Source organism: Octopus bimaculoides, chromosome 9 (genome assembly GCF_046866305.1).
Source record: "Octopus bimaculoides isolate indiv1 chromosome 9, ASM4686630v1, whole genome shotgun sequence".
Taxonomy (NCBI): domain Eukaryota; kingdom Metazoa; phylum Mollusca; class Cephalopoda; order Octopoda; family Octopodidae; genus Octopus; species Octopus bimaculoides.
The window spans coordinates 32,152,075-32,174,966 of record NC_142936.1 but is presented as its reverse complement, the minus strand read 5'-3'; the positions used below and the strand labels follow the sequence as shown (position 1 = coordinate 32,174,966).

Sequence of the window (22,892 nt, the reverse complement as noted above, 5' to 3'; positions counted from 1 at the left end):
TTATTTTTACTAAGAAGAGAACCAGATGCGTTACGTAAGATTAATTTTGAAGATCTATTCTAAGACTTCGCAATTAAAGAAAGCTGGAGAAAACTTTTCAAATATAAATAAAGTGGAAGTATACAAAAATAAACATTCTTTTTCATTTTGAAAAATAAAATTGTATTTTATGGTTTATTATTGTATATATTCTGGATTACATATATGTGGTGGCACTAAAACCTTTTAAGTGCATAATCCGGCCTGAACAGCACCGCCTCACTTCCTATAAACAAGTGAGACATGGACTACTATGAAGAAGGAAGAACAATGACTGGCAACGAAACAGAGCGCTATGGAAAGATCCATGCAATATTGTTGCAGGAGCATATTCGAATCGAGGTAATTGGAGAAAGGAGTGTTGTGAACGATGTGATCGTAGAATACAGAAAGTACACGTTTCGCAAAGCTGGACATATAAGACAGCATGTGGACTCGCATAGTCATCAAGTGGTATCCAAAAAATCAGAAGAGACCACTGGGAAGAACTTTAAGACGATGCGAAAATGACATAGTCAAAGATGTAAAGCCCAAATCGGAGAGAAGGACGCAATCAAAAGAAGAAAGGAAACTCATTGTGACAAGCGATGTACAAGAATATCTGGTGATCAGCTCGATAGAGCGATAGAAAGTTATGTATGTATACATATATATTCTATTCTTTTCCTTTTTTATCCTATATGAATATATATGCATGGATGGGACAATATACCCTATCTATTTCACATAGTAAAGTGAACCCAGTTTAATATTCACGACTTACCCCTAAAATCAGCATCAATCTAATTTAAATTTCTCCTTCTTTCCCCCTCTCCTTTTCTTTATTCTTGATAACTTTAGACAATTACCCACTCTCAATTTTTTTACTTTTCCTTCTTTTCTATTAACGATCATTTTATTTCTTCATACATGTTTTTGCATTTTGTTTTTCACTCCGTTCTTCCACCTTCACCATTTTAAATTATATCTCCGGCGAGTTAACATGAGATTCCTTAACGATAATGTAACCTTCATATAACTAAGGTGACTACCAGTAATAACTCCGCTTACAAAAACGGAAAACATAATATAACATGTAACTTCAGACGGAAAAAGGACTGAAGGTTTAACAATTGCATGATAAAGAATGTGGTTTACAAATGTGAGTGGAATGTGGGTACACAGAAATATGTGTACATTGGTAGTACCAGAGATACCATGAAAAATCGTCTGTGCAGCCATCTTACGTCATTTTCCCATGCAAAAAAAAAGGCTCTTCACATCACTATCTAACCTCATCTGGAGGTTGAAATAGAGTGGAGTGGAGCATACGACCCACTGGTCTATAATAAAAAGTGCTATATCATACAATAGAACATCGCAGGTGTGCAACTTATTTCTAGAGGAAACCTTGGAGATCATCATATCCAGAGAAAACATAATTAATAGACACTCCGAAGTTATTATACCATGTAGGATCGCCCGTTCTGAGTTCAAATTCAGACTTTGCCTTTCATCCTTTCGAGGTCGATAAATTAAGTACCAGTGAAACACTGGGGTCGATTATAATCCACTAGTCCCCTCCCCGGAAATTTCAGGCCTTGTGCCTTTAGCAGAAAGGATTATTATTATTATTGTTGTTGTTGTTGCTATTTTCTCTTTATCACAGGTTTTGTTGAAGCGTACGGTACCACGGTACCATGCTATTTGTTCTTTTCAACTATCTATTACTTTCCTGATTATTCTGGCCGTGCCAGGGAGGCAAACCTTTTGTAACAATTCTGCTGGGCACTCTATTCCAGTCTCCTTTATATATGCCTTCTGATACTGTTCCCAAGGACCCAACAATAATTGACACTATCTTGACCTTCATTTTCCATAGCCGGGCTATTTCGTACTTTAGAGTTGTATTTATCAATCTTTTTGCTTTCCTTCTTGACTATTCGTGGGTCAAAGGGGCATGCAACGTCAACTATATAGCATATGTGGCGCACCTTGTCCACCACCACTAGGTCCGGTCTGTTATGCTCAAGCACATGATCTGTTTGGATTGGGAAATCCCAGAGGATTTTGCTAGTCTCCGACTCTGCCACTCTCTGTGGTTTGTGCTTACACCACGTCTTGCCTCTCTCTAGCCCCTACTTTTCGCAGTTTCCAGTGTAGCACTTTCGCTACTTGGTCGTGTCACCACAACTTGTAGAGGTTTGGGACAAGTCTAGGGCATTCGTTCGTGATATGGGCAATGGTTTCATCCACTCTAATGCAGATGCAGCACAGCGAAGGCACTTGCTCATTCCTCAGGTTGACCCTCCAGTTCGTGGTCAGAGCTTGGTCTTGCGCTGCCAGTACAGTGCTCTCGGTCTCTTTTTTTAGGGTTCCTTTCATCAGCCAATCGCACCAATTTTTTCCAGCAACTTTTGTTGTGGTTACATAGAATTGATTGGGTTGTCCCTTCTTGCGTAATTTGTCTTCGTGTCCTTTTTGTACTTTGTACAATGTTTTTGTCCTTTGTTTTCCTTTTCTCTCTGCTCTCAATACTTCCTCGTTCCTAATTGTCATTAGCAAGGTTTCCTTACTTAAGGCTAGTTATCTCATTAAACTCTCGAGTTCGATACATACGCAGTCTTCCACACTTATCAGTTTTCCTCCCCCATTTGCTCTCTTCATGTCCTTAGGACAGTCTTGAAAGAACTGAAAGATGGACGATGGTCACGTGTGAGTAACGAGAGAGAGAGAAAAGGAGAAAGAGGGGGAGAGAGACAGACAGATAGAAAACGGTGAAGGGGAGAAAAGGGGAATTAGAGAAAAGAATGCGAGAGAAAACGATGGGGGAGAAAACAGTTGCATCAAAAAGATTAAGATAAACTTACTTGGAAATGGATGCATATATATATATATATATATATATATATATATATATATATATATATATATATATATAAAATTAGAGGTAATACTTGACAATTGTAAGCACCTGTGTATTCCAGCTAGTGGTTGCGGTGAAGGAATAAATTGTAAATCCAAAAGAAAAAAGAAAAAAAAATGTCCGGGTGGAGAATTATGCCAGATATAGTACTATACAAAATACCGAAAGGATCTTCACCTCTTACATCACACATTTCTTCTTACTTCAACGTCGAGATGGTATAATTTCCTGGAAGAGAGATAATTTTTGCGGCTGAAGATAGCTTTACATTGTAGATTATACACATATTATATTATGTTATATTATATTATGTTATATTATATTATACACATGTAGAGCTTGAAACACGTGTACCGCGGAATCCTTTGTAGTTTTGTTGTTATTTTTTTCTTTGGGATTTACAATTTATATATATATATATATATATATATATATATTATTTATAGTATTATTTGATTGAACTCCACGCATCCATTTCCAAGTAAGTTTATCTTAATCTTTTTGATGCGACTCAATACTGTTTTCTTCCACATCATTTTCTCTCCCATCCTTATCCCTAATTCCCTTTTTCTCCCCTTCACCGTTTTCTGTCTGTCTCTCTCCCTCTCCCTCTTTCTCCTTTCCTCTCTCTCTCTTGCTGCTCACACGTGACCAACGTCCATCTTTCTTTTCCTCATGTGAGCATCTTTCTTTTCTTTCAAGACTGTCCTAAGGACTGGACGTATTCTATCTCTCTCTTTCATCTTTTCTCTTTTCAAAGAAAATATTTTTCCAGCGCTCGCTATTTTACCCTCATTCTGGTCTAACGACCCCCCCCCCATGTTTGTCTTCGTTCGGTTTCCTTGTATGTCTCCACTGTCCTGTGTTTGTTCCAACTTTGACGCTCCCTAAATCCCAAATTTTATTTTGGTACTTATGGGAGCAACTGTCTTTGAAAATTCATATTGTCGTTGAATGCTCGAAATGAGGAGTAGATACACAGCCGACAACTGATGAAGGGTCGTTCTCTATGTTACTTATATATATATATATATATATATATATATATATATATATATATATATATATATATATATATATATATATATATATATATGTATACTTATATATATATATATATATATATATATGCATATATATATAAATTATCTATGTGTATATATGTGTATATATATATTTATGTGCATATTATTTATATATATATATATATATATATATATATATATATATATATATATATATATGTATGTATACAATTGCAGTGTGGAAGGTGTTTACAAGCCATTTAAAATAACACACAAAGACCGTTAGATTCACTTCAACATTTAAATTTAATTTGTCAAAATATTTTCGTCGCTTTGAGACCGCGACAAAAATTCTGACAAAATTCTGTGCTGCATCACAGAATTTTGTCAGTGAACAGGTCACGGTCTCAAAGCGACGAAAATATTTTGACAAATTAAATTTAAATGTTGAAGTGAATCTAACGGTCTTTGTGTGTTATTTTAAATGGCGTATAAACACCTTCCACGCTGCAATTGTTTTCGTTCCAGCACACGATCTCAGATCAGGTCACTTGCTATGCAATTACATCTCCGTAATATATATATATATATATATATATATATATATATATATATATATATATATATATATATATATATATATATTAGTATATATATATATATATCTATGTGTATATATGTATATATATGGGAAGAACCATTTTAACGATGCGTACTGCCTTAATTCTTCGAAACGCCGGAGTTTTAATGGTCGCAGCTGATGAAGGGGATGTTTCTATTTGGCCTGCTTGTTTGTTGCACCTTTTTTACCATTTTTGTCCTTGTTCTTTTGCCACGTCATGTACCCAGTTATGTATCTATATGTACATGTGGATGAACGTACATACATACATGTACATATATATGCATATACTCATATATTGTTTGTATCACGACAGAACGCACGCGTTACCTTTATACAGTAAGTTTTTAACTATTTTTCTAACGCGACTCTCTCTATTTCTATCTCCCCCTCTCATTCTTCCCTCTACTGTTCTTCGCCTCTACCTGTCACTACTTCTCTCTCTCTCTCTCTCTCTCTCTCTATCTCTTGCTACTCGTCCTTCGCCTCTCACCGTTACTACTACTATCTCTCTCTCTCTCTTTCTACCTCTCGTTGCTCACTTTTATTCTACTTCCTCCCCTCCTTTTCCCTCTGCTACTCTTTCTCTTCATACAGCCTTGGTCACGTGTGTGCGGCTGCTATTTCTTTCCGTTCTTGGAATCACCAAGCTCGCACGTACTTCTTTGCCCCTCCTGTACGTGCTTCACAGAGTTCGAGACATACACACATCACATCTGGCTGTACAGCCTTTTTGTTTGTTTATTTCACCGTTTCATTTTCCTGTCTTGTTTTCCGTCCGCGACTACCCTCCACGAAAACAATTTAATTTGTGTTCGTGGGAAGAACCATTTTAACGATGCGTACTGCCTTAATTCTTCGAAACGCCGGAGTTTTAATGGTGGCAGCTGATGAAGGGGATGTTTCTATGTGGCCTGCTTGTTTGTTGCACCTTGTTTACCATTTTTGTCCTTGTTCTTTTGCCACGTCTTGTACCCAGTTATGTATCTATATGTACATGTGGATGAACGTATATACATACATGTACATATATATGCATATACTCATATATTGTTTATATATATATATATATATATATATATATATATATATATATATATATAGTTTTGGGGAAAAGAACCATGGTTCATGAACTCATCGATGAAAATCCACTGTCACATATAGAAAAATTAATAATTAAAAGTACAATAAATGAGTATAATATAATACAAAGTAAATATCATAAGATAAAGATAATAAAATGACTACACGTGTTTCATAACCAATTTTCAAATAGAAAGGAAATTTAAATCGATTAAAACTATCGAAAATCAATTCTATTCAAAAATATAGCTAATCTTCAGGTCAAAATACAACAATAATAATAATAATAAATGAATGTGTATATCAACCAACAATAAATACTAAATGAATTTATATAAAATACTTATTGTATAAAGATAGAGAAATATTATTAAAAATATCAAAATAATAAACATTCCATAATCAACCCTACGTCCATTATAATATATGCTAACAGGTATATTATATACAAAAACCAGCTCAAATATTTTTTTTCGTTTTAAATACAATTTGAACGAAGTTTAAGGTTAAAATAATAATAAAGATAATATTAGCACATATTTAAACGATGCAATAGTTAAAGCTAGACTATTTAAGACTAAAAACGTTTATTTAATTATCATTAAAAATCAATTGAATAATAAAAAATACAAGAATACTTATTTTTTTCAAATGATGATATAAACAAAGTAAAGATTATACTAATCAAAATATTGCAGTTGAGAAAATGTATTTCTCAAAACAATAATTCTTACTAGTTTGCATTTTTATTTTTTATTTTATTATTTATTTGCTTAAAATAAATAGAATATTGTATTTAATTTGAATAATAAAGCAATGAGAAAGTGAAGAACAATTTTTATATATTGGGCTGGAAATTATAGAAATTCCAAAACTTATGAAAATCACAAGAACCTATGTATCTTTACGCCAGTCTTTAACTTCTTTCACAGCTGATGTCAACACAACTTGATGTTTTTCCCGACCTTGATTTCTCTAGATTAGATATGATGTCATGTCAATCAAAATTAACAGTGTATTGTCCTAAATAACACAGTAAAAATGAATAAATAGTAGTTCAGTTCACATAAACAATACATTTTTTGAAGCAAAAATTCAAAAACGAAAATTATATACACTAGTGTTAGTGTTACGGTTTAGGGTTGAGGTTTAGTGTTAGAATTAGGGTTTAGGGCTGGAGTTTAGGGTTAGAATTAGGGCTTGGGTTGGGGTTATGGGTTAGAATTAGAGTTTAGAATTAGAGTTAGGGTTTGGGGATTAGGGTTGGTGTTTAGGGATTAGGGTTGGTGTTTAGGGTTTAGGATTGGTATTTAGAGTCAGACCGACCGGTGGTAGACCTGGGGTTAATCAATTAGTAACATATTTTTAGTGAGCATTAAAATAAAAATTTTTTCTGGAACAAATGAACTACAAAATCAGATCCAGTGTGAAGAATTACAACAATATACCAAATTTGAAAATTTTCACTTAATTTTAAAATTTCAAAAACGGTAACAACAGAAAAGACCCATAAGTTTTTCTGTCTGATAAAATAGTGCAAAACAAAGTTCACACAAGCATGTAAACAATTTAAAAAGGAAAAATCCTCAATGAAATATTTTTGTGCTCTCTCTTTACTCTTTACTCTTTTACTTGTTTAAGTCATTTGACTGCGGCCATGCTGGAGCACCGCCTTTAGTCGACTAAATCGACCCCATGACTTATACTTTGGAAGCCTAGTACTTATTCTATCGGTCTCTTTTGCCGAACCGCTAAGTTACGGGGACGTAAACACACCAGCATCGGTTGTCAAGCGATGTCAGGGGGGACAAACACAGACACACAAACATATACACACACACACACACACATATATATATATATATATATATATATATATATATATATATATATATATACATATACATATATACGACGGGCTTCTTTCAGTTTCCGTCTACCAAATTCACTCACAAGGCTTTGGTCGGCCCAAAGCTATAGTAGAAGACACTTTCCCAAGGTGCCATGCAGTGGGACTGAACCCGGAACCATGTGGTTGGTAAGCAAGCTACTTACCATACAGCCACTCATGCGCCTACAATTGCGTGAAGAATTGCAAAAACACAAACTACATTATACTGTAAGCAATTAATACATTTTTTCTAGAAAAACATTAAAACATACTAGTTCTGAATATAGATACTTGTCAAAGAAAATAGGTAAAGAAAATACACATAGTGGTTGTAGTTGTTTTAAGCAGACAATAACTTGGATTGTTATTATGGAAAGATGCACCAATGTGTCTGTGGCTTTGAATTGGCTAAAATTACTCAAAATTTGCAACCTTTAAAAGCTATTAACTTTTAATTTATTGATTAATGACAAAAATGAATTTCATTTCCATAATTAGCATACAAAACTACGTCAGTTCACCAAATGTTAAATCAATTGGAGTAAAATTTTAAAAAATTAAAAACTGTGGCAGCAACAGAAAAAAAAGACCCCAATAGTGTTGTCCAAAAAATAAAACTACAGATAATTGGGACAGAAATTTCATATATATATATGTGTGTGTGTGTGTGTGTGTGTGTGTGTGTGTGTGTGTGTGTGTGTGTGTACTACTTCAATCATCTGTGACATTTGGTTGTAGTTCATGCAACTGAAGAGATTAATGTCATCAAATTGTATTTTTGAAGCATGTAAAGCTATTTGTAACTTTCTGCATAGACCAAAGTTGTTTATTGCATCAAACATACAGGTTTGAAGCTTTTATTGGAACATTGGCTACAGCATCTACCAACAGTTACCACTATACACTTACCAATCATGAACACATATTGCAAGTACATCAGGATGCAGAAAATGACACTTCTGACTTAAACATCAGAATTGAGGCAACTGGTATTTTAAAAGAAATTACTTACCTTAAATTTATCTTTATTGCAATGCTTCTTCAAGATATTTTGAAGGTTCTAGATGTACCAGCCCCTTCTTGTTCATCATAGTCCTCCAGACAATAATAGAGGAATTCAAGACAGGCTGTCCCTGGGAGCTCCTCTATGCTGATGACCTTGTTTTTATAGCTGAATAACTACCAGAACTAGAGAAGAAGTTTCAGATGTGGAAGCAAGGTCTAGAATCAAAGAGCTTTAGGGTTAACCTAGCAAAAATGAAAGACTTAGTAAGTAGGAAAGCAGAAAAATCACAAATCCCCTCAGGTAGATGGCCCTGCTCAATCTATAGGAAAGGCATAGGTAGAAATTCCATGAGATGTACCTAGTGTAAGATATGGACACATAAGAGGTGCAGTAATATTAGAGGAAGGTTAACAGGGAAAATAGTTTTGTGTTTGGTAGGTGCATAGGTACAATTAACACTATAAATGTTCAGAAAATAGACTCCATCAAATGTCAGGGGGTGAAAACTAGAAGTAGTCAATAGCTTCCATTACTTAAGTGACTGAGTCAGTAGCAGGGGTGGATTCTCCAAGAGCATAGCTGTGAGAATAAGAATAGGCTGGGCAAAGTTCAGAGAGGTCCTACCTCTGTTGGTAACAAAGGGTCTCTCCCTTAGAATGAAAGGCAGATTGTATGATACCTGTGTGTGAACAGCCATGTTACATGGCAGTGAAACATGGGGTGTGACTGCCGAGGACATGTATAAGCTAAAACGAAATGAAGCTAGTGTGCTATGCTGGATGTGTAATATCAGTGTGCATGTGCTACAGAGTGTAAGTGTCTTGAGAGAAAAGCTGGGCATAAGAGGCATCAAATGTGGTGTACAAGAGAGACGATTGTGTTAGTACAGTTATATGATGTGTATGGATTTGGATGTTGTGTGAAGACGTCCTAATCTCTACCAGTGAAAGGAAGCAGTGGAATAGGGAGACCCAGGAAGACATGAGATGAGGTGGTAAAGCATGATCTTCAAACGTTGAGTCTCATGGAGGCAATGACTAGTAACCAACACTTTTGATGATATGCCATGCTTGAGAAGAGCCATCAAGCCAAGTGAAATCATAGCTGTGGTTGTTGTCAGTATCATGTAACTGGCACCAGTGCTGGTGGCATGTAAAAAGCACCTTTCAAGTGTTGGGCCTCACAGAGGCAATGTGGCCAATACTGGTGTCATGTAGCTAGCATCCACGCTGGTGGCATGTAAAAAAACACCTTCCAAACATTGGGCCTCACAGAGGCAATGACAAATGACATGCTTGAGAAGAAGACCCATCAAGCCAAGTGAAATTGTAATCATGGCAGATATTGGTATCATGCAAACTGACTCCCATACCAGTGGCACACAAAAGCATGTTACACTCTCAGAGTGGTTGGTGTTAGGAAGGACATCCATACATAGAAACTATGCCAAATCAGACTAAAGTCTGGTGCACCTCCTCAGCTTACCAGCTCTGATCAAGTCGTCCAACCCACGCCAGCATGGACAATGTATGTTAAATGATGATGATGATGATGATTTGTTTGAAGGAGTCTGTTTTCAAAATATTGTGCTGAGTGAAAGCAAAAATAAATAAATGAAAAAAATTTCAGGGGAGGTAAAGAAATTTAATTTGAAAGACAACTGTACCATTCCTCAGTGAATACAAAGTGTTCCAGAGCATATTACACAATAATCAGTCATACTTGTTATACTTGCATTCATAGAGAGCTGTCACTTTTAACATTTTTATAAGCATTATTGTTTTAACCAATGTATGAAGAAAATATTAGGTCTGGCCTATATTTAAACCAAATGCACCAAGACAACTAAAGTTTGTTCTGAAACTGAAAATTTACGAAGCTTATTATTGTAAACTAATTTAATTAGTAATAACTAACACAAATACTACAGTTACCAAAAATGTGTTTAAATAATTGTAATCTTGGCTTGGAAAAGTTTTTTTTAATATTTCTCTTCTAAGCCAAGATTACAATTATTTAAACACATTTTTGGTAACTGTAGTATTTGTGTTAGTTATTACTAATTGAATTAGTTTACAATAATAAGCTTCGTAAATTTTCAGTTTCAGAACAAACTTTAGTTGTCTTGGTGCATTTGGTTTAAATATAGGCCAGACCTAATATTTTCTTCATACATTTGTTAAAACAATAATGCTTATAAAAATGTTAAAAGTGACAAAATAATAATGTAAATAAAAAATAATATACTGTATTTCAGAATTGGTGGGGTTTTGAAAGAAGCACAGCACATGAGTTACTGTAACTTTATATTTTAATTGTTGTCAACAATTTTTTCAGATTTCTGTTGAAAACAGATAAGATTACAATTCTTAAAAATAGTTTACCTCTTCTATGTTTTACTCTAAACCTTAAAGCCTAACTATAAATCCTATACCTTATCTTTAAAGTCTTAAACCACAAACCCTAACCCTAAGCCATAACAAGTTATGGCTCTTTGCATGCTCCAAAATAGAAAAGAATGTTTTGGGGTGGAGAGTAAAGAAAATGAAAACCTTTCTTTTGCATAATTATCATCACTGATGTTTAAAACATAATTCTAAAAGAACTTTCATAAAAAGTCAAAAATAAAAAAAAGGTGCAGCCTGTTGGATACTCTGAAACAGAAACAGGAGGAGGATTAAAAATAGAAATTTGAAAATATTTCTTTTACCAATTCATAATTGATGTTTAAATCATTAATCCGAAGAAATTATCGAAACAAATTTACAGAGATGTGTCTATTCCGAAACTCTGTTTTAGAATTATTGCAAAAATGCCCACCCAGAAGGATTTAAAGCCCTCCCACATGCACCAAAGCCTGTTAATATGCACATGATTTTCTATATTTTATTCTTCCAAACTAAATAAAGTATACAAATGTCAATTAGTTTCAACTATATCTTCAAATTATTTATTGGTTCTTTCTGTTTTCTAGGTTTCTGTTCAGATTTCTCTACGCCAATTGTTTTATATGCTTTGCCTGTAAGTAAAAATACTGCTTCTTATTTTCTCTGATGTCAAGTACAATAGAATAAGTCAAGCACCCTAGGCTTCTGTTGTAGCTACTTTACTTAAGTCACTGGAACTCCCATAGAAAGTATGAATGTCATGATTTCTGTTTCTCTCTTCTTAAAGTTAACAAATTGATGGCTGTCTCATTGAAAAAGATCAATCACTTATCTTTCATTGTGCTGGAATAAAAAAAAAATGGAGGTAATTTTTGAGTTTAGCATTCCCTTTCCCAACAGCAACTGCCATTAATTTTGGTAGCTGGCAAAGATTTTTTTTTTTTCTTCAGTTAATCATCATGTTTGTTATTCACAAAGAATGTATCCTGTAATTACCTATTTCATTGATTTGTTGTTTCATAATATACAATTATTTTGAATCTACTGTAAGCTACTGTTGTGCTGCACTGCCAGAAATGGAATTCGTTCATTTAAAATTATTATTGCTAATTATTGCTACAATATTATTATATACATTTGTTTACAATTATTATTGCTACATTATTATTACTGAGATTATTCATTATTTGAATAATTTAAATTATTTTACTTCACAAGGGAACCATTTGCCCTTCTAAAACAACACAACAATGACTAGCAAACAATTCTAAACAATTCGAGATCTTTTGCTTGTGAAAATATCACACAAATGAAAAATCTGGATTAATCATCAATGGAATGAAACTGAAAGTTACCTGATTTATCTGTATAAAAATGAAGTCTAATTGATTTAGTATGAAAGGTGAAAATTTCTGTAATTCGCACATAATTGGCAATGGACAATCTTTCTTTATTTATGTAATGACCAATGGTGAAATGACCAAATGAATTTATTTCTTATATTCATCACCTTATAACATTAGATGTAATAGAATTTAATTTCATGCTTCATTAGCATTAATTCACAATATTGCAATGTGCTGTAATGAACTCCCAATTTTCCTAAATCACTAAACATTTTCTGAAAAAAAGACTTGGATACATTGTACATGCAAACATTATAGAATCATTAGAAAAGATACTTTTTGAGGTGGGGTCTTATATCTTATTGCTTTAATTTGTGAAGTTTAATTATTGGTGAGTGGAAGTTGACAGCTAGCAACATGTTGTTATGGAGCAATTCAATCTGGTAGTAAAGCAGTGGTTAAGTGGTACAGCTGTTATAGAGATGTCTGTGTTATGTGGTGTACAAACAATCCTGTGCAGAGGAAATGGAGCACAAATCCCACCATGGTTGAGAGGACCACTAGATTCTTGTGATGGTGTAACAGCAGACTCTTAAATGCATTCTTGTACCTATGCCAAGTGGAAATGCTTCCATATTATTGCCCAAAATAATGCAGCACATATTACCACACACACTCATTATCACTTACTGTTGTTTGAGAACTTCCTACATGCACACACACACACACACACACACACACACACACACACACACATACTTACACATCTATAAGAGATGCCCAACAACTGATTTGACCTGAGACTGTGTGTCAAAACTATGGCAATTGCATTGTGGAGAACACATTCACTATTCAAAAACACAAAAACTGTTAACTTCATATAAACGTTTATTATTTGATGTCAAAACCAAGTGTGACCTGGTCACTGACAGGCTTCCAATTCAACTGGTTTGAAGTGAGACAAGAAATAATGACTTCAAAGAAGTAAAACTATCAGGTCATGACCACAGAACAGAGACAATATATATATATATATATATATATATATATATATATATATATATAAGATACAGGAGTGGCTGTGTGGTAAGTAGTAGCGGGTCCAGTCCTACTGTGTGACACCTTGGGCAAGTGTCTTCTACTATAACCATGGGCTGACCAAAGCCTTGTGAGTGGATTTAGTAGACAGAAACTGAAAGAAGCCTGTCTTGTGTGTGTGTGTGTGTGTGTGTGTTTGTGTGTGTGTGTGTGTGTGTGTGTGTGTGTGTGTGTGTTTGTCCTCCCACCATCGCTTGACATCCAATGTTGATGTGTTTACATCCCCGTAACTTAGCAAAAGAAATCAATAGAATAAGTACTAGGCTTACAAAAAGTAAGTCCTGGTGTCAATTTTTTCGACTAAAGGTGGTGCTCCAGCATAGTCACAGTCAAATGACTGAAATAAATAAAAGAATAAAAGAATATATATGTAGATAGATATAGATATATATATATAGCCATGCTGTTGATTATTAACCCTTTCCTCGTTAACTTTTTTGGGATAAAATGTTTTGTTTTCAGATGAATTTTTTTATTGCTTTTTTTATAGTACTTTTAATACTGATTTTGGAAATAACTTTTGTTTTTATCTATTTCCAATATTTTACTTGGAGTTTTAATTTGAAGATACCATTTTTGACAAAAATGAGATAACTTGCCTTCCCATATTTTTAAATATTTTTTTTGTTTATTGCTTTTTCTTTTCAACTTTATCATCAAAAGTAAAGGGGAATTACACATTTATTTTACTCTTTTTTTAGCATGTCTTCACAAAAATCACTTTTTATATATATTTCTTTTTTTCAATGTTTATAACCAAAGGTAAAAGTAAATAAAATATTGTACTTATTTCATATTTTATTTTACCTCATCTTCCCATACATCTTACTTTCTCAGACATTTTATGAATAATTATTTGGCATGGTATTTTTCAAAGCATGGTACATGGTACATGGTACATAAAGATACATTACAGAGTTTACATGTATATCATGACTCCTTCCTGACTGGTTTCCCTCTATGGTCACGTTTCAGACAACATATGGCACATTTTCTTGTTGGATTTGTCTTCTTTTCTGTTGCTGGGACTTCTATTGGAAAATGTCCTGGTATAAAACATGAACATCCTGATGAAGTCGAAGGTCTCCCTACTACTTTAGTAGATTGTAAATATGCCCCATATTTTGCAATGATATCTCATGTAATCTGCATACAAAATTTCAGGTGTGTGAGGGCTTTTTTTTCCTGCCTTAGCTACATTGTACAATATGTAAGAATTCCATACCGCAAGATCCATCAAATGAAAGAAGACTTTCTTGTACTATTTCTTACCCTGTTTCCTTGTGATGAGATAATCTACTAGTTGTTGGTCCACCTTGTCAACTCCACCCATTGTAAAATTGTAATCATATACAATTGTTAGTTTCTTCACCTGCCCTTATCTTGTCTCAACATCCTTCATAGTGGGGTTGTGAATGGTTGAAAGCATTGCAACGTCCTTCTTGTCCTTCTATCGAAGAGTCATTACCTTACCTCTCTGAAATACTGCAACTTACCCTTTTTTCAATTTTGCCCTTTTCAGCTGTTCAGGCATTTCCTTTCTATTCAAACGGAGAGTTTCATAGCTAATTGCAGACTGGTGTAAAAGTTATCCGCAGTAACACAATAACCTTTGCTAAGTAAAGGCTTCATCAGAGACAACACATGAGAACTCATGGGATATTCACTATATTCTGAATCAAACTGTGTTCCTTTGCCAACATAAAATGATTACTCTATACACATATCCAGTCTTTACTTCACACAAAAAAAATACTTCACTCCAAACCACCTCCTTTTTAGAGATGTGTACTGCACCCATCCTAACCTTCCCTTGAACAGCACAAAGCTTTCATCTATAGATAAATCTTGGTTAGAGGTATAACACTTCATAGATTTCTCACTGAACGTCATAAACATATCATAAACTTTATACAATATAGTGAATATCCCATGAGTTCTCATGTGTTGCATCAAAAGTTTCATTGTTCACAAAATGAAGATAGTAATTTATCTTATTATGGCATTTCAAGCTGATCAGCTTCCAAAAAATTGTTTTCAAGTAGTTCATCTTTCTACCAGTTCATTTCTTGATCTGGCATTTTCACAATACTCCCAAGCATTTTCAAGGTGAAAAACACAAATTTCTGCCTTTTTTACAGGGCATTACATACAATCTCTTTCTCCAGTTTATTCAGTAAAGCAATTAGTTTCGTCCACAACTTGATCAATAATTCTGTTGTCACAAAAAGACTAAAAAAGACTAAAGGAGTCATATCAGCTGTGTCTTGTTCAATTGATATTCCAGGATTTCCAGTGAATGGGAAGCATGGTGATGAAGGAAGCATGCGTTCTTCCAACACCCTATATCAACACCAAATTCGTTCCTCCTCCTCCTCCTCACTTGAGAGAGAATAGCTATTATCAGATGAGCTTGCACTCTCATCTGATGTATCCAAGCTTCTAATAGAAGATTCATACTCATTGTCATTTTCTGAGCTTGACATCTGGGTGTGATTTATAAAAAAAAAAAAAAAAAAAAAAAAAAAAGAAATGCTGGGAATTGATGTATAAACTCTGCTGTAGCTGTTTTTGAAATTATATGTTTTGGACAAGTTTACTCATCGCACTCTGAAAGAGACAAATTGAGTGAAGACAAGTTAACTTGTCTTAGCTGGGTAACGGATTAATTAACTATTCCTTTGAAGAAAAGTAAACATAATATTTCCTCCATGCACACATTGCATTTCTTGCCCCACCATTACACAGAAAAGTAGTCTGTATGATAGATCAGGAGATAACATATCAATTTTTTTTTGTTTAGTTGCCAGATTAGGGTTGCTAGGGAGGTAACAGGTTTCATGTTTAGATTTTTAGAATGAGGCAATATGGTTTCACCATCTACTTTTGAAGCAATTGGCAGTCACTCCTATATATTTGTTAAAGGACATGTCATACAGATGGAAGCTTTTGAGCCACAATGACTATTTTCCTATCTCCAGACAATAATCCTGTCCCTTCTCTTGATGACATGTCAATTTTGGAGGATTCTTGAATCTTGAGAGTATCTCCCTTTCTGAAGTGGAGCTGGTCATAATTAGGTAGGAATAATTTTAATAAATCAAAAAATTTTGTTGTATAGTATTTGACACACATGCCACTGGCCACTTTGAGTTATTCCTCTTAGCTTTTTTTGTTTGAACTATGCACATTACCAAGGTCATAACTGTTTTCTGGTGTGTTTTGCATAAGTCTTTTGGCTCCTGAAGATAAGGTTGGACAATTGTTGTGCAGATGAACCAGAAACCTGTGTCCACTACTATCCTCTTATCTCCAGACAATAGGCCTATCCTTGGCATATCAGTTTTGAAGGATCTTTGAAACTTGTGATTATCTCCCCTTCCTAAGTGAAGCTTATCATAATTTGGTAATTATAATACATCCTCTAGAGGCAGAGATGATGTTAATAAATTCATCTATTCTTTTATTCTTTTACTTGTTTCAGTCGTTTGACTGTGGCCATGCTGGAGCACCGCCTTAAATTGAGAATTTTTCTATTTGGTATTTGACATACCAATATTTATGTTATTCAAATACGTGTCACTGGCCACTATGAGTCATTTCTTTCAACTTAAATTTTTGCTTGAATTGTGTGTGTGTGTGTGTGTGTGTGTGTGTGTGTTGCGCATGTGTTTGTGTGTGTGTGTGTGTGTGTGTGTGTGTGTGTGTGTGTGTGTGTGTGTGCAGATGTATGTGTGTGTATGTGTACATACATACGTACATAGGTTTATGCATGTGTATGTGTACATACATACATAGATATACATATAAAAAGATGTCTACCTCCACATCAGGTCACCAGATGACAAAATCAATCATATATATTGATTTTGACACCTGGCAGCCTTAATCTGATGTGGAGGTAAACATTTTTATACCATGATGCAATACACCTATAATTAGATAAATATTTACTTCTGAAACATATGCCATACTGAGCAGTAATTGTCTATTCTTACAATTTTATAAGTATATTTAGCACATGCTATGCAATGTAAGTTCCTATTGAACTTGGAATTGTATAGCACATAGTCTCGTCAAAATTATACCAACATTTTGTAAAGGAACAATCTGAATCCTATATTTTTTTATTCTTTCACCTGTTTCAGCTGGAACACCGCATTGATTAATATATTTTATTGAACAATTATTTTTTCTTCGAGTGTTCAACAATAGTCAATTATATGGTGGATGCTAATGACCACAATTTCCATGACTCTATAAATTGAAAGACACACACACACATTTATATAACGATCATACATATTTTTTTTTTACTGTAGTAAATTTCACTTACAGCTGTTTACAGTATTCATAATAGGTTTGTTATTGATAGTCCATTGACCAGCTGAGAAAAATTGAATGACCTAAAGAATTAGTGCTACTTTCGTCAGAGAGCTTATTAAGTATTTTATCTGGATTAATAATCTTTCACTAATAACGCTATTATGTATATGTATATGTATATATATATATATATATATATATATATATATATATATATATATATATATTAATTGAAGTGCATCAACTTGCAACACCCAGAGAGATGGTGTTTTTGGTACTAAGGGATATAACTTTTAACTTAACCCTTGCTTGGTTCATTTCATCATCTTTTTTATAGCATCCACAAATCAGATGTGTCTGTTACCATATTTAATTCCATAACTACCATCTCTGAAGGACACAGGATTACATAATTAGACTATTACCTAACACTCTGTTGAACACCTACTGCAAAACCAACTGGTAAGATCAGCCACAATGGATATATAATACTGTACACTTCAATTAATATACCCACTCTACTGACAGATATACAAGTGTATTTTTCCTTCACTTATAAACTTTTAGAGAGCTTAAACATGCACACAGACACACACAACACAAACACAAACGCACACACACATGTACATAAATATTCCTGTGTATGTATGTAACATACATTATACATGTATTCTTGAATACTATATATATATATATATATATATATATATATATATATATATATATATATATATATATATATATATATATATATATATATACATACATATATGATGCAGTTGAATAGCATATTTATAGTTAAGGTCAGTCAGAGAAGTACCATTGGTTTCATGTCTGCAATTGCACTTGGTAATATAGGCATCAGATTTGCTGGATCTTTACTAATGCATATATATATATATATATATATATATATATATATATATATATATATATATATATATAAATAAATTAACTACCAACAAAAATAATTGCTAAGCTAACTCAAAAAATCATCACCAAAATAGCAGAGAAAACGACAATGAAGGTATGTAGACTCTTCAAGAATCGATCCTTTTGGTTATATTAATAATAATAAAGGAGTTACGACGCAAAAACGTATATATTCAAATGAACATATTTATCTTCTTCAATATATATTTCAGTATAAAGAATTCATTAAGAGACTTAATAAATCAAAATTTCTTTACACATCTTCAGGAATAAATATAACACCAGAAAACTACATTCAGTTTAAAAATACAAACCGTTCATGGCGAAAAAAATTCACAATTACAAAAACCGAACAAAATTTTTAAAGTTTTAGCAAAAAGAACGCTATTACCTACATGCACGCATCCGCGTGTGCGCCCGTATACACACGCGCACACGTTCATGCGCGTACACATGTGCACGCTCACATTCATATGCATGCATGCACAAACAAGCAAAATTCACAAGCCATAAATACATACACACACATACACACACACACATACATACACACAGTTATACACACACACACACATCCACATATATATATATATATATATATATATATATATATATATATATATATATATATATATATATATATATATATATATATATATATATATATATATATATATATATATATATATATAATATTAGGGACAAAATCCAAAATTACAGGTAAAAACTCAATTAAAATCAATTTATAAAAAATTAAGATTAAATTGAGCTTTATAGATAAAATATATATAAAATATATAGTTTTAGGGAAAATAACCAAGTTTCAAGAACTCATCGATGAAAATCCACTATCACATATAGAAAATTAACAATTAAAAGCACAATAAATGAGTATAATATAAAGTAAAATAAATATCATAAGATAAATATAATAAAAATATTACACGTATTTCATAACTAATTTTCAAATAGAAAGGAAATTTAAATCGATTAAAATCAATTGAAATTATCGAAAATAAATTCTATTCAAAAATATAGCTAATCGTCAGATCGTAAGTAGAACAATAATTAGATATATATATCTATCTCAACCAACAATAAGTACCAAATGAATTAATATGAAATACTTATTATATAAAGATAGAAAAATTATTAAAAATATCATAATATCAAAATAATAACCATTCAATAATCATCCCTTCATCCATTATAATAACATGTATATTATATACAAAAAACATCTTACATAAATTATCATTGTTTTAAATTATCATTGTTTTAAATACAATTTGAACGAAGTTTAAGTTTAAAATAATAATGAAGATAAAATTAGTACATATTGAACCGGTGTAATAGTTAAAGCTATACTATTTAAAGCTAAAGACGTTTATTTAATTAGAATTAAAAATCAATTGAATAATAGAAAAATACAAGATTATTTATTTCTACAAACGTAATAATAAAAATATGAATGAAAAAATTATGAATGGAAAAATTATGAATGAAAAAATTAGGAAAGAAAAAATTATTAAGAATAAAAGATTAAACTTTATATATATATACAAAGTTTTAATTTTAAAAAAACCTTTAACGATATTATAAACAATAAAGATTAATTATTAATCAAATAGTATTAATCAAAAATAATCGAAAATATATCAACACTATTCAAATCGAAGTTCTAATATTATGTTGAAATGAAACTATTACTTCTAAATAATTTAGCGTTAAATAAGTTATCTATTAAAAATAATCTATAAAGAACCAAATGAATAATATAAAAAACAAGAATACATATTATTTTCAAATAGTAGAAAATCTTTAGCAAAGTAAAAAACAGTACTTATCCATATTTTTCCGTAATTCAAACTGAAAACTAAGACGTTATCTAATAGCTATAGCGTTTTAAGCAAGAGGTCGCGCGAAAATACTACGTTAAAATAGAGAATAGAATACGAAAACATGAATGAAATAATAATACTTAAATAAATGAATGAAAAATTAAAAATTTATATAACTAACAACATAAAAATAACAAAAAAACTATAGTTATCTTATAAAACATATTAATAAATATTAAATTCTAATATATAATAAATTAATAATAATACTAATAGCCGTAAATTAAATAATATTATGAAATAAACTAAAATACTACTATTGATTTAGTCTTATAAAAATCGTAGTGTCATTGTAATATAAAACCTTAAACTTCCTAAAATATTAACCTACCAATAAAAACAAAATATAAATACTAGAATAATTAAATACGAAAAATTATAAATAAATACCCCAACACACGCCCTTATACATACATACATATATATATATATATATATATATATATATATATATATATATATATATATATACTTACATACATATACAAATATACATACTTATATATAAAACATATAAACATATATACATACGAATATACAAAATAATATACGTATATACACGCAACATACACACATATATACATAAATACACACATATATATACATACATAATAACACATATAGACCGAAGCATACACACTTCCATATATATATATATATATATATATATACATAAATATATATCTACACATACACACATGTACCTACCTAAACATACATATAAATACAAATACGCTCATACACACATATAATAAATAAAGAATAGTATATATAAATACACACTCACCCTCCCATGCTCTCAAATATACATATTATATAGATACACATATACATACATATATACATATATATAAAAATACAAATATAAAATCTACACACATGTATACACAGAAAAAACATGTATATACATATACATATATATATATGCATAAATATATATACATACACTTATATGTATATACTTACTAATTTATATAGACAAATTACACACACTCACATATATACTTATACCCATATATATACATATATATACACATTTACATAAGTACATACATAAATATACATATACATATACACAAAAATACTCATAACTATATATAAAAAAAAATAAATAAATAAAATAGAATAAAAATACACACAAATAAAAATTCACTCAAATAAATATATAAATAAGGAATATTATAAAACAAAACTACCCTCACACACTTACTCACACACAATATATATATAAATATACATCTATACTCACAAATACATATCTTTATGCATACATGTAAATACAAATATACACTCAACATACACAAACATATATAAAAACACAACACATATATATACACTTAAACCTATATAAATACATACGTAAACATATATACATACACCTAAAAATATACATACATACTAACGCATATAGACTAAAACACACACACTCATATATATACATATACATGCATATACACATACCCATATAAACAAAATAAATAAAAAATCATTAGCTAAAGTTTTTATATAAATAAAGTAGTTTATGTCTACATATTATTTTTCGTTCATCAAAAGAGTTAAGTATATTATCATCCTTATGAAATAATATCTCTTTAAATTCATTATTACATAAATTACAAAAGTTATTACCTATATGATAGGATTTAGCTTTACAAACTACCTCCCATTTTAAAATATAGTTAATATTTTTAGATTTAAGTTCCCAAATATATTTACTGAGGCCAGTAGAATTAATCAAATTTCTATTCTTAAATGAGTGCATATGTTGAGCTACTCTTAATTTAATTTTATTAGAAGTCGATCCTATATAAATCTTATTTAAATTATAACCATTATGTTTATTTTCATTCAATAATTTCACTATACATTTATACACTACATCTTTCAAATTACATTTATTATTAAAATTACATTTAGTTTTATCTAAACATGTACAATTAATTATATCCTGGTCAACATTATTATTATTAAAATTAATATTAGAATAATTATTAAATTTAAATTTATAGTACTTATTTAACTTAAATTTATTAACAGAAGAGAAAATATTAGCAACATTATTAGTAGTAGAATAACCTACACCAAAATTCTTTTTTAGAAAAAATATAATGATATTTTTTATTATCTCTAAGGAATAAATCAATAATTTTTAAAACTTCATTAATAATGTTAGTTTTAACTAGAACCCCGTATGGAATAATTAGCCAGAATTTGTTCTTATTATAGATATTATTGAATTTATTATTGGTATTATTAAATTTATTATTATCATTTAAAAAATTAAAATAATATTTAAAATTGTTTCCATTAAAATTAAGTTTATGTTTAGG

General features: G+C 31.3%; 1 protein-coding gene across 3 annotated transcripts in view; it reads left to right on the top strand.

Moving 5' to 3' along the window:
- Positions 1-22,892, top strand: part of LOC106875589 (uncharacterized) — a 305,124-nt gene that overhangs the window by 40,791 nt on the left and 241,441 nt on the right. For all 3 annotated transcript variants that reach the window (XM_089357338.1, XM_089357340.1, XM_089357339.1), the window contains exon 2: positions 11,546-11,592. In XM_089357338.1, coding sequence (XP_089213464.1) covers positions 11,546-11,592 — 47 coding nt within the window. The remainder of the gene's footprint in view (positions 1-11,545; positions 11,593-22,892) is intronic.